General features: G+C 49.5%; 1 protein-coding gene across 8 annotated transcripts in view; it reads left to right on the forward strand.

The window, feature by feature from the left end:
* TENM4 (teneurin transmembrane protein 4) overlaps positions 1 to 14314 on the forward strand; it is an 854243-nt gene that overhangs the window by 583455 nt on the left and 256474 nt on the right. For all 8 annotated transcript variants that reach the window (XM_061407667.1, XM_061407664.1, XM_061407669.1 and 5 more), the window contains one exon: positions 8230 to 8485. In XM_061407667.1, coding sequence (XP_061263651.1) covers positions 8230 to 8485 — 256 coding nt within the window. The remainder of the gene's footprint in view (positions 1 to 8229; positions 8486 to 14314) is intronic.

Raw genomic sequence — 14314 nt, forward strand, 5'->3', positions numbered from 1 at the left:
AGAGACAGAGTAAAGGCTGAACCTCAGTCTGGGAGGCTCCGGAACTCTGCTGTGGCCCCTCCTGTCACTGAAGATAACCACGTTTCTGCCAGGCATGTGCCTACTCTTTCTCTCTCAAGACTTTCTGCTTGGGCACCCCTGTTGTAAATGCTGTAATCATCACAGTGACAGTTTAGCTCTTTATGACTTACCCATTCAGCGTGACTTTACCATAACGGTAGGATTAATAGTTGCTCTTTTTTTTTGGGGGGGGGCATTATTGCGTTTCAGGCACCTTATATATGTGATCTCGTTTGTGTCTCATCATTGCCCTATAAGATGAGCATTATCTCCATTTAATTGATATGAAAACTGGAGGTAGTGACACAGGGGAAGTGCCTGTGTTGAGGTCTGTCGCGTGGTGCGCGGCCCACAAGTGTCTGCTCCTCGAATCCTTGTTAACCTTACACTGCGGCCCCGATGGAGCGCCAAGGAACACAGAGTGGGCTGCCAGCCCGTCAGGGTCGGGAAGGGCTCACGACACGTGACCTGTGCCCTATGTCTTAAGGGTATCCTGGGCATTGGGTGATGCATCTGTGGAGGTCCAGAGACAAAAGAGACGGTGAAAGTGGGGAAAGCACACGGGAAACTCCAGAGAAGTCAGGTATCATGATCAAGGTCACACAGCTTACCCATGGCGGAGCCAGACCCTGAACCCAGGGCTGTCTGACATCAAAGCCTCGTCTCCTCCTATTACCTACTGCTCTGCCCGGCGCCCTCAAGAAGCCTCACCGTGGTCTCAGTTCAGGGAGGTGCAGCCCGGAGGCACCAGTGTTCAGGAATTTTGTGCATAGGAAATGAAAGATGTATGAGGTGTTGGAAGGAACCAGCAACTGTAAATATTTGTGGAAACTCACGGGAAGCAAAAAAACCTTCCCGGAAATTCAGGCTTGCAAAACTCAGATAGGCAGGTGGCCTTTCCTGACAGAGGCGTGCAATGTAACAGTAAAAGTGACTTGTATCTGGGTTGATTTGGACACATACTCGATGGCTGGATCTACGAGGAGACAGTATAAACTGGGATTACAGCACAGCCTTGCGAATGTACCAGTCTTACCCCCAGGTAGCAAGGGGTCCACCCACCTGCTTGGCTGTCCCCTCCCCCTTCCCACATTCCACAAATATTTCCCGGGGATGGGGGGTGTGAGTGGAACATGGGCCTTGCCCTCCGGGCACAGCTAAGGGCTCACTGTGCATTTGGGCATCCTCCAGAAAGGGGTGACACAGGGAAGTGTACATCCTTCACAGTGCGCAGACCAAGGCCAGGAAGGTGACATGAGTTATCGGAGGGCATCCCCTGGTGAGAAGGAATCAGGAACGCGTTCTCCTCTTAGGCCATCTCTGTCTCATACCAGTCAAGCCACTGAAAGAGGATTCGGTACACGCTGAATGAGTGAATGGGTTCTGAGTTCCCTCTAAAACTGAGAGTGTAAATGGGGAGGATAAGGGAAGGGAAGAAGGCCTGTCTGCAGGCTCTCCCCCTCTGTCTTCCCTCCTGGCCACGGGAGCCACTCAGCCCAGAGTCTCCGTTCAGATCAGAGAAACGTTTGCTCCTTGGGAAGGTCATGTCTCTGAGTATACATCCACTGCCAAGCCCCAAGCATAAAGCCTTTCTATAGGAAACCTGGAAAATGTCAGAATCCCCTTTCCTAGTGTTCTCAGAACCAAAGGGAAACAGAGCCCCCAGCAGAAGCCGCTGGAACTCTGGCTCCAGGCAAGAAAGTCAAGGACTGGCTTGCCCCATGGTCTAGAGAGCTCAGGTGGTCTGCTGTCAGTTTTGGCCTGCAAATAAGCTTCACACTGGCCTTATCCCCCTGGATAGACTGTCCAGGCCACTCACACAAACCATTCGCTCAATAAACCTATATTGAGCATCTGTTTGTTTATGGAAGCTGTGATCAACAACCCAGAGGGAACAGGGAATTTATACCCACTACAGGAAGGAAGGACATAAGTAGGCATGCTCTGGGAGATAAGGAAAAGGTGCACCGTCCAGGTTACCTGCTGTTAGCATTCAGTGGAAGAAAAGGGAACTTTGGGGAAGATAGATCAAGGAAGACTTTCTAGACAAGGTGGCAGTTGAGCTGAGCTGCAAAAGATAGAGTGGGTTTGGACCAGAGAATTCCTCACCCCCACAAGAGAATTTCCTTTTAGAAGCTGACACTTGAAAGTTCATCATTTCAGGACTCTTGACAGTTATCAAGCCAGAGCCCAGCATTCCACTCAGTCACGAAGCTGGGGTCTATAGGCTTACAGTCCAGCCTGTCCTGTCCCAGACGTTAGACGCTTGCTCTCTCTTCACCGAGGGTCTTTTTCCTGCCTTTGGTTACAGACTGAGATGGTCAAGCAGCTATCTGTGTTGTATGCAAAGGCACCATGGTTTGGTAGACAGAATAACGACTATGGGTTAATAAGGACCACTCACTCGTTTTGCAAGCCTCAGTTTCCTCTCATGTAAAATGGGAATGATAATGAGACTGCCCTCTAGGGGCGGTCGTGAGCATTAGGAAAGTTACCGTGTTGAAAGGACACGCAGTATGTACTCAAATACATGGCAGCAACTATTAATATCCATTAGGTGAGATGCCAGGGGAAGGCTGACTGCTAAGGACACGATGGGGCAAGGACCAGGTCAGCCTTCTCTGCTGGCCTCCTGATTACCACTGGGCAGAAGTGCCCTGAACTGGGAGGCCAGGGATAGGGAGGGGCACTTAAGCCGCCCAGGAGGCTGCGTCTCCTGCTGGCTTCTATATCCAGGCTCCAAATGTCTCCATTAAAGTGCTGCCTGAGAGCAGGTGACCAAAACAAATGAACCTCCACAGGCTCGCTTTCCAGCTTCCTTGGTAGCTTAGACAGTCAAGAATCTGCCTCCCATGCAGGAGGTCCAGCTCAATCCCTGAGTCAAGGAGATCCCCTGGAGTAAGAAATGGCAACCCACTCCAGGATTCTTGCCTGGAAAATTTCATGGACAAAAGAGCCTGGCAGGCTGTAGTCCATGGGATCTCAAAGAGTCAGACACATGAGCCCACGTGCACGCGTGCACACACCACATACACATTCTCGCTTTCTCTCTGGTCCAAGGCCATGTTTTCTCTGAGTGGGACACTTTGCCTGTTCTACTGGCTCCCAGGATCTCTCCCTTCCCATCAAGGAGCATCTCTGTCAGACCAGGACCACCGCATATGGCACGTCTTCAGAGGGCACCATTCATGTTCTGTGGCCTTCTTGGAGACCATCTTCACTGGAGTTGAAATGTTAGCTACTGTGTGGCCCCAGCAGAGCTCTTGGCCTCTGAGGCAAAGGTGTGGCCAGACTGGAGGGTATGGGGAGGGAGCTGATGACAGATGAAGCTGGAAAGACAGGTGTGGATCAAATTCCAAAGAGATTGGTAGACGGGTGTGGGTTTTATCCTGAAAATAGCAGTTAGTAGTAAGGAATCCTTATCTGCTCCAATGGGTTTCTGTTTCTCTTCCCTTGTATTGCTACCCAGCCTCACTCCCACCAGATTTGCTTTGTAACTCGTTGGCATAAAGGACCGGGTTACCTAAAAAGCAGAGCATCTTCTGCTAAGAATAGTCATATCACTGATAGTGCCTCACTCTTGATTGTGATGGTTTCCAGGAAGCTGTCTCCTGAGCCAAGGAAAAGCACAGGCTTTGCAATATCATACCCACCCGGGTTTAGGATCCTGTACTCACAAACTCTCAGTCCCCTCTGTGAGGTGCAGCATTCTCAAGAGGAACGAATGACGTGGACTGCTTTGTAAACTGTGAACTTCAGGTGTATTTCCTTCCCATCGACTGGCTCATTTGATATCACTGTGGCTTTGTGGTTCCCTTACTGAACTCTTTTCCCCATTTTACAGTTGAGAAAACTGAGGTGCAAAGAGGTTATGTGACATGCCCATGGTTATCTTGGTCTTAGATCTTTCTCTTTTTAAAAGCATTTTTGTTGGAGTATAGTTGATTCACAATGTTGTGTTAATCTCAGGCGTGCAGCAGAGTGGATCAGTTACACATGTACATGGATCCACTCTTTCCCTTGTAGGTCACTACAGAGTTTTGAGTATAGAGCTCCCTGTGCTAAACCGTAGGTCCTTATCAGTTATATATTTTACATATGTATGTATGTCAGTCCCAAATGTAAATTGGTACAAACTTTATGAAGAATAGTATGGAGTTTCCTTAAATAAGCATAGAACTACCATTTGATTCAGCAGTTCCACTCCTGGGCATATACCTGGAGAAAACCATAATTTGAAAAGCTACGTGCATCCCAGTGTTGATTATAGCACTGTTTACAATAGCCAAGACACAGAAACAGCCTAAATGTGCCTTGACAGAGGCATGGATGAAGATGTACGTATACTTACCTGGCAGGGGAGATCCCATCATCATGAGGATTTGGTACATATATCCAGTGGAATATCACTCAGCCATAAAAAAGCCTTAGGCCTTTTGAAACTGAGGCAGTAGCCCCGATGACCTCTGAATTACCTTCAAGGCCAGTCTTCCCTCTTCTTGGAGAATGTGCTATTCATTCACAGGACAATGAAGCTAATGTGCCAAATAGCTTCATTGTCCTATTCTGTAGAATCTAACTTTGACAGCTGTCCTTCATTCGGTCTCAGTCGCTGTTGACTCAGATTGGCAGTGTTCCTTCTGGGGTGGCTGGCTAGGTCCATGGTTCACACCCACATACATTTTCTTACCAAATTTTCCATCAGCCCCACCCATGGTGTTCTCTTCTGTACGTGCTTTCTCTTTTTTTGCAATATGGGCAGGCTGAGAATTTTTCAAATCTTTTTGCTTAACAGTTCTTTCTTCATTTCTCTGTTCTCCTATTTTACTCTAAGCTGCCAGGAGGAACCAAGCCACTTCTTTAACACTTGGCTTCAGGATCTTCTCAGCAAAATATCTAATTTTTTTGGCTCACAACTTCTACCTTCCACAAAACACTGGGACGTGAGCATAAGTCAGCCAAATTCTTTGCCACCATGTAGCAAGGATCACCTTTTCTCTAGTGTTCCAGTAACATGCTCCTCCTCATTTCTGAGGCCTCATCAGAATTGCCTTTAATGTCCATTATTTCTATCAACATTCTGTACATGTGTGTTTCTGTATTCCCTAAGAATATGGATGGTTTCTCTACACATCTTTTTTTTTTTTCCTGAGCTCTCTCCAGAATCACATCTAACAGTCCCCCCACAGCAACATAGTCTTTTTTTTTTTTTTTAGCATGCACCTCAAAACTCTTGCAGACTCTACCCATTACCGAGTTCCAAAGATACTTCCACATTTTTTAGATATTTGTTCCAGCATCATCATACTGTTGATTACCAGTTTCTGTCTTAGTCAGCTTGGGCTGCTAAAACAAAGTACCATAGACAAGGTAATTTAGACCACAAGCATTTATTTCGCATAGTTCCAGAGTCTGAGAAGTCCAAGATGAAGGTGCAGGCAGATTCAGCGTCTGGTGAGAGGCCTCCTCCTGATATGAGGATGGCCACCTTCTTGCGATGTCTCCACGTCGTGCAGAGAGAGAGAGTGCTAGCTCTCTGGGCTCTTTTTCTAAGGGCACTAATCCTGTCGTGAGGACTCCACCCTCGTGTCTTTATCTCAACCTTGTTACCTCCCAAGAACCCCACCTACAGATACCATTGATTTGGGGTTAGGTGTTCCACTTAGAAATTTTGAAAGTGAAAGTCACTCAGTCATGTCTGACTCTTTGCTACCCCATGAAATAGTCATGGAATTCTCCAGGCCAGAATACTGGAGTGGGTAGCCATTGCCTTCTCCAGGGGATGTTCCCAACCCAGGGGTCAAACCCAGGTCTCCCGCATTGCAGGCGGATTCTTTACCAGCTGAGCCACCAGGGAATTTTGGAGGGTCTAAATGTGCAGTCCACAACAATGGTTATGAGATTAATAAGTGGCAAAATCTAGAATAGAACCCAGTTTCCTGACCTTCTTTACCCTCATAATACCCTTCCTGTGAGCATAGCTGAGCGGATGTTACTTTAAGATGGTACTCCAACACTCCAAGTAATTAGAAGGAGTAAATAAAATATAAATATTTATATATAAATAAAAATTTATATGAATATATATACTGCTACTGCTAAGTCACTTCAGTCATGTCCAACTCTGTGCGACCCCATAGACGGCAGCCCACCAGGCTCCCCCGTCCCTGGAACTCTCCAGGCAAGAACACTGGAGTGGGTTGCCATTTCCTTCTCCAATACATGAAAGTGAAAAGTTAAAGTGAAGTCACTCAGTCGTATCCGACTCTTAGGACCCCATGGACTGCAGCCTACCAGGCTCCTCTATCCATGGGATTTTCCAGGCAAGTAATTGCTTCATCTGTAAAATGAAATGCACACAATACCTGCTTGTAGTGGGTTGTGAGGATTAGCTGAATTAACACAAGTAGGCTCAGAATAGTGCCTGGCACATAGTTAGTGCTCCAGAAGTGTAAGTGGTGCTTTTTAACTGCCACCCCCACCCCAGACACCAGCATGGCTCATTCCCTTTACTCAGAAGCCCATCACTGACCATCTGATCTAAAGTTTCATCACTGCCCCGACATACACAGGCCACAGCCTCCTTCCCGGCTTTGTGTGTTCTCAGATTTATCACCATCTTGGTAAACTACATATATATGCATGTATTTGCTGGGCTGTGCTTAGTCACTCAGTCATGTCTGACTTTGCAACCTCATGGACTGCAGCCCGCCAGGCTCCTCTGTCCATGGGGATTCTCCAGGCAAGAGTACTAGAGTGGGTTGCTGTGCCCTCCTCCAGGGACTCTTCCCAACCCAGGGATGGAACCCAGGTCTCCTGCATTGCAGGCAAATTCTTTACCATCTGAGCCATCAGGGAAGCCCAAGAATACTGGAGTGGGAAGCCTATCCCTTCTCTAGGGGGCCTTTCCAACCCAAGAATTGAACCAGGGTCTCCTGCATTGCAGGAGGATTCTTTACCATCTGAGCTACCAGGGAAGCCCAAACTATATATGTGTGTGTGTTATATATATATATATATATATATAAAAATATAATTTACCGAGATGGTGACTATATATGTATATATGGGCTTCCTTGGTGGCTCAGACGGTAAAGAGTCTGCCTGCAATGCAGGAAACACAGGTTCGATCCCTGAGTCAGGAAGATCCCCTGGAGAAGGGAATGGCTACCCACTCCAGTATTCTTGCCTGGAGAATTCCATGGACAGAGGAGCCTGGTGGGCTACAGTCCATGGGGTCGCAAAGAGTTGGCCATGACTGAGCAACTGACACTTTCACTTTCATACATAGATAAGTATGTATATGATTTGTTTAACTCATTTGTTTCGTTTGCTGTTTAATCTTACATATAACTAGTGATATCCAAATCTTATCATGCCTCAGAGTCACCTGGAGGGTTTGTAAGGTCAGATTTCTTGGCCCCACTCAAAGGTTCATGATTCAGTAACTCTGGGTCAAGACATAAGAATTTTCATTTTTAGCAAATTCCCAGGTAATGTTGAAGCTATGGGTTCTGGCCGTAGCCTAAAAGTATCAAAGAAACAGTATGAAGTCAGTGACATGTGTTGTTGTTTAGTCTCTAAGTCATGTCTGACTCTTTGCGGCCCCATGGACTGCAGCACGCCAGGCATCCCTGTCCTTCAATGTCTCCCAGAATTTACTTAAATTCATGCCTATTTATCTGGTCTTTGTTTTCTTTTTTTAATCTTTTCTGTCTGTCTTTCTAACTCAGATGTAAGCTCAGTGAGGACAGGACTTTTGTCTGCTTTGCTCCCCAGCACCTAGAGTAGCAGATACTCAGTAAATGCCTATCGAGCACTTGTTTATTGACTGCATGATCGTGCCCCGTTGGCCAGTTCCCACGGCTGGCATGGGGCTTCCTGGGTAGCTCAAACAGTAAAGAATCTGCCTACAATGTGGGAGACCTGGATTCTCTCCCTGGGTTGCGAAGATCCCCTGGAGAAAGGCATGGCAGCCCACCCCAGTATTCTTGCCGGGAGAATCCCATGGGCAGAGGAACCTGGCGGGCTACAGCCCATGTGTCGCAGAGTCAGACACGTCTGAGTGACTTGCTCTTTTCACGGCTGGCGTGGCTGCTCCTGTGTGGCCTCCGTGTGGTCCCCGTGGGGCCGTCTCCACCTCGCTGACCATGCGTGTTTGTACCCTAGATCACCCGGGCGGCCTGCAGAACCATTCTCGACTCCGGACACCGCCGCCTCCGCTCTCGCACGCCCACACCCCCAACCAGCACCATGCGGCCTCCATTAGCTCCCTGAACCGGGGCAACTTCACTCCAAGGAGCAACCCCAGCCCGGCGCCCACAGACCACTCGCTGTCTGGAGAGCCCCCCGCCGGCGGTGCGCAGGAGCAGACCCACGCCCAGGACAACTGGCTGCTCAACAGTAACATCCCACTGGAGACCAGGTGCGGGGCGTGGGGCGGGCTGGGGCCCTGAGGACAGGAGACGGCCGGGCTGAGATCCCCGGGGCTCTGAGGCCCTGGCGGGGCTGTGCTGCGTGCCCACCACCTGGCCCGTCCTGAGCAGCAGGGTCCCAGGGATCAGACTCTCTGGCTGCCAGAAAGAAGGGCCGTGGGATGGAGGGGAGAGAGTACTGGGGCTTGGGAATCAAGCAGCTCTTGAAGTTCAGGGCTACCCTGCTGCTCACTGAAGGTGTGAGCTTGGTCAAGCGGCCTCCCCCTCTGCGCCTCCCTTTACTACACCACAGGGCTGCTGCTGGATGGAAAGCGCTGTTGTAACAGTAGGTGAGAGCTGCTGTGTCTAAGCAGGCTGGCATTTGGCAGAGAGCAAGCTCCCAGGGTCTGATTTGGGCCCACACCTCCGCCATTCCCTTCCGTGATTCGGTCCCCCTCTGCCTGGCGTGGCACCTGCGTGGTGCCATGGGGACCACCTGGGGACCAGGCAGGAGCAGCCAGTGGGTAGGTGGCTGCTCAGTGACCATCTCCCCTGCCCACCTCTCCTCCTCCCCTGTTGGCCTAGCCGCTCTATCCCCAAAGCCCTAACAAGCCCTAACATGGATGTATACGGGTTTGTGTGATAAAATGGTAGTCCTCGCAACTTGAGGAAGTAGGTATTATTATTGTGATCCCAGCTGACAGATTTGGAAGCTAAAACTTGGGATAGGTGACTAGTTCAGGTCCCATCACAGTCCACGCACAGCTGAGATTTGAACCCAGGTGCCCCGGCTCCTGGGTATGGGGCCATCTCCCTGCACCCCCACCACCTGCTGCTGGGCTGGACTCTGCCTCTCCTTTCTCCCAGCTTCCTAGGATGTTCCTTTCAGCTCAAGGATCTCAGTCAGCCTCAGTTCCTAGCTGTCTTCCTTCCCTTTGCTACATCACTATTTTTCCCAAGTGGAGATGATTCTTTTAAGATTATGAAAACCATACAAGCCCACTGGGGAAAGCGCAGAAAGATGTAAAGATGAAAATTAGACGCACCCGCCAGCCTGCCACTCTGAGACACGCGCTCTTGACTTTGGGGGACGTAGCCTTTCTCTACTTGCTCTGAACTGAGGACAAAGTGTCCCAGGCTGGATGTTTGGAACCTCTTACTCTTCTGCCCTATTTCTCAAAGTAGTGGGAAACAGAGATTTTAGCCTCTTAAATCCCTGTTCCTTATCTGGGAAGAGGACAAAAGTCATGTCACATTTAAGGAAGTGAAGTTAATCCACACATGGGAAGCGGACCCATCGGACTGTGCCTGGCACCTGGCTGTGATACTCCCACCTTGAACTTGTGGATCCAGTGAGAGAAAACCAGCATCCTTTTGTGTCTTTTCATACAGTCATTTTTTCCTAAAGTACATTTCTCACAGGTATGGCCCAACCCCTTCCCCAGTCTCTTAATTAATATGTCTGTTGACAGCCTTTAAAATCATGTGTGACTTTTCCCTGCGTGCTTCATTTGCTCTCTTCATGGACAGAGTCAGATAATTGTGTGCCTTCCCGAGCAGAGTAGCTTAATTAGATCCCCAGTATTCCCAAAGTGCTTGCTGAATGACGGCACACGATCAAAGGAAGCCAGCAAGTAATCAATGACTCTCATTCTCTGAAGGGAGTGTGGCAGCCACTCCCTCTGCTTAGAAGTTTGTGTTTCTCACATAGCATCAACGTAGGTGTTTCTCCAAGTTTCTCGAGGGATAGGAAGATAGAGGAGAGGACCAGCAGCAGGGTTGGTCTCCTGATGGCTCTTGGAGATATGAGGGTGGTCCCAGCTTAACTCTCCTGCCTGGTCAGCCAGTGCCCATCTGCCCTCTGTCCTCCCACTTCCACTGCTCAAACCACAGGAACTTTGTTTTCTCTCTTCTTAACACTTTATCGTTCAACTGATATTTTATAGAGCACTTAGGAAATAGAAATAAGCAAGAAAAGAAAGTTACCCATATCTACCACCAGACAGTAATCATTATTAACATGTTGGCATATGCTTGTGTTTATGTAACATTTTCTTGTTTATCTAAATCCATACACATATATAACATAATCTTGTAAATTTAATATTCAGTGTTTGTGTGTATAGATGAGTGTACACATATGTGTGTTTATCAGTATTTCAGCAAAACCTTGGGCCTCACATGCCCCTGTGCCTTTGCACATATTCTTTGCACAACTCTCTGCCAGAGTCACCCTCCTCCTTCCTTCTTGGTCTAGCGAAGTCCTACTTGTCCTTGAAGACCCAGATGAGATGTTGGAGGAAGGCTTCATCTGTGACCGCAGAGTTCTGTGCATCTAAAAATAGCCTGAAGCTGGGAGAGTTGCCTAGTACAGTGGATAAGACAATCAGAATTCTGGCTCTTAATACCAGCTGGTCAACAGCACAAAACCAACAAGGTAGAGTTTATGAGGGAGCCATGTCAAGTCTGGGAGATAGGGTCACAGGTAACTGAACAACTTGGTGGGGTGAGAAGGATGCAGGCTTTATAGATCAGATGGATGTAGACACCTACCTTGGCTTCAGCGCTTCCTGGCTGGGAAAATTCCTTAACATCTTTGAACCTTGACGTCCCCACCTGTAAACTGGGATAAGACGTCATATCTCTTAGCTTGGGAGCTAATATATGAGCACACCGCACAGTGCCTGGCATTAAAAGACGTGCCATAACAGTTGTTTCCCTTTTTCTCCCATGTGTATCTGCTGCCCATATCAACCCTGTGAAGAAAAAGCCATTCAAAAATATGTATTAAGGTGCTGCTCACCAGAGGAGTTGAGAGGAAATTGTGGGTTCTCTCTCTTCTTTACTTTGAAACAGTGAGTTTGACCCTGACATTTTGAGGGCACAAGTTGTTCAAAGCACAGGTTTAAAGGTCAGATGCATCCTATGATCAGACCCTCACCCCAGTGCTCACTAGCTGCGGACCTCGACCTTACAAGTCTTCGTCTCTGCAGGGGAGAAAGTGCTAGTGAATTCCTGTTCTGATGATCTACTGCTGCATAACCAACTACCCCAAGACTTAGTGGTTTAAAGACCATCAGTTGATTGTACTTCACAGCGTGAGTTGAGAGTTCAGGAAGAGCTCGGGTGGGCTGGCCCTCTGCTCCGCAGGGGGTAGACGGGAGGCAGTTGTGTCTGGCTGTTGGCTGAGCTGGTCTGAAGGATCCAAGATGGCTTCACTCATGTGCCTGACACCCTGGGGGACACCGCTGGGAAGCTGGACTTAGGTTGGGGGCACCCTCTCCTTCTTGTATAGTCTCAGGGTGTCTCTCCACGTGGCAGCTCAAGGCTCCACTGTGCTGAGACAAGAAGCCGTTGATCCTCCTAATATTAGGCTTGGCCTGGAACTGGCATGGTGTCACTTCTGTCATATTCTGTTGGTCAGAGCAGTCACGGGCCAGCCAGCTTCAAGGGAGAGACAATAGACCCCATTTCTCAAAGCAAGAAGAGCTGAGAATTTTCATCCTCCTTGAATCTACCGTACTGCCTCATCAAGATGTTGGAGCAGTTACAAAAATAATGTCTGCATAGGTCTTAGCACACATGCACGCTCAAGGGCTTATCATGTAGTTATTTGTTGTCCAGTAAATATTCAGCAGTGCCTACTGTGTGCCAGAGAACAGACTGTAGCAGTAGGCTAGAGATCAGCACCGGAAACGTGTTTTAACTGCCTTGCCTCAGGATCCCCCAGCACACAACATAGCCTTGCCGCCTGATGGGGGTTTGATAAATATTAACACGCAAGCGAAATGGTGTGAATGAATGATGGAGCAAATGAATGGATATGTACACTCACCTGAGGCCTGAGCAGGGCGCAGGGGAGACGTCCCAGGGGCCCTGGTGCCAGGGGACACCCTGGTGAAGAGCAGGAGTCCCCAGGGAGAGGCAGGGAGGAGAGGCGGGCCGGGGGAGACACAGGCTGAGCTCAGCCCAGGGAGCCCCAGAGAGCAGGGCCTGTTTGAGACGGCTGCCCTGAACAGCTTCGCCACTCCCCATGCCAGAGAAACAGCCACAGGCCCCTCCCTAATTGTCGCACTGAGTCTTGGTTGAGGGCGAAAATAAATAGCGGAGCAAATACCCTAACAGCTAGTAGAGTGACCAGGAGGGGTTTCTCTTGGATGCCGGCAGGAGAAAAGAGGCTACCAGGACAAAGAAGAGGAAGGACTTGATTAACCTGTTCCTTTCCCTGCCCCGCCCTGCTATGCCACTGGCACCCCCCAGGGTGACCGAGGCCCCCAGGGAGGAAGGAGATGGGGTCTAGCTGTGCTCCCCAGAGCTGGGCTGCGATGTTGCTTTAAGCCCCGCAGGTGCGTCTGTGGTCCATTCTGGTGGGAACCACGTGTTGAGAGTCCCCTAAAACCCAATCCCCTTCTTTCACCATCTGAGGCATCAGATGTGTGATTGAGTTCACAGGGCCTGCCTGATGAATAACCCGACGGGCTCCTGTCGGATAAAGGGGAAGCCAGAGCAGAAGGCAGCCAGACCTCAGCTCTAGCTCATCTGATCGCAGGCCTGGTCTGGGAGCCTGGGGTCCACTCCGCGGCCACACTCCACTGGGGGAACAGCCATGCCCACCCCCAGGGATGGGAGGCCATCCCCTGGTCTCCAGCCCAGCCCTGACGCGCTTCCCAGAAGGGTGCACGGTGTCTACTGGTGCTCCAGGCCAGCTTCTGAGCATTGCTGGGAGCTGACAGAACCCCACGGACTCTGTCATTTGGTGATTCGATCACAGACATGACACAGCCACTCCCACGCGGGAAGCACAAGGTCTAGTGAGGGAGGCAGGGCTGTCTGCATAATGCTCTGACCAGGGAAGCCTCCCAGCAGAGAGGACTGTGGGACCTCCCCCTCCCCTGCTTAGAAGCACCAAATAATAACCATAACAAACACGCAGAGAGTCCATACTGAGTGTGCTAATGAGCTTCCAACCAGGGAAGCTCATTAGAGACTCAGTGCCCAGGGTTTTATTGAGGGCTGGTCACATGGACACCTCACCTCCTGCCTGGCATGTATCCAAAATCCAGACTCCCAGAAGGAAGGCAGGTGTTCAGCATAAACCCTGGTGTTTATGCAAATAGTTGAGGCCCAGTGAGTCAGTCCCTCTTATCAGTTGATGGTGGGAACCCGCCTGAACCCTAAGTTCCCAGACACCAGACAAGCCGACACACCAACCTTATAAGCATGCCTTTAAAAGGATAGCTGTCAGTACTGCTATCTCAGTTCTTCTGCACTCCTCTGCTATCTTAGCTCTTCTGCACTTAGCTCTTATTACCCTCCTCACTGGAGAAGTGAAGAATCTAAAGAACAGAAAACTTAAGAAACTTATTTAAGGAGCCACAGCCAGTGAAGGGCAGGGCCACAACCATACCCGGGCCAGCCTACTCGGAGTTTCTGCCCCAACCACTGTCCAGTGCTGCCTTTCTGATTATTACAGGTAGTGTCCTGGGGCGTGTACGAGTGGAATTTCAGGGGAGAAAGGAATTCCGAGACGAGAGTTGTGCAAAGGCCGGGAGAGAACTTGGATTTTGGGGGAGAGGGCTAAGAGTTGGCTGAAGTGGGAGCTGCAGGGCATCCCTGTGGAGATGACAGTAAATAGGGATCAGTGACCCTTGAGTTCCATGAGCAGGAGGGCGCACTTTACCCTGTGGGTTGGGGCCTGGAGTGGTAGACGTGAGGGTGAGTAGCTGTCAACGTCTTTAAAATCGAGAGGGACATCATGGGAATGGCATGCAAGACCTGGTTCACTTTTCTATGTTCATCCTTCCGCTCAAATGCCAGCTCTGTAACTAAATTTAAGTGGT

Source organism: Bos javanicus, chromosome 29 (assembly GCF_032452875.1).
Source record: "Bos javanicus breed banteng chromosome 29, ARS-OSU_banteng_1.0, whole genome shotgun sequence".
Classification (NCBI taxonomy): Eukaryota; Metazoa; Chordata; class Mammalia; order Artiodactyla; family Bovidae; genus Bos; species Bos javanicus.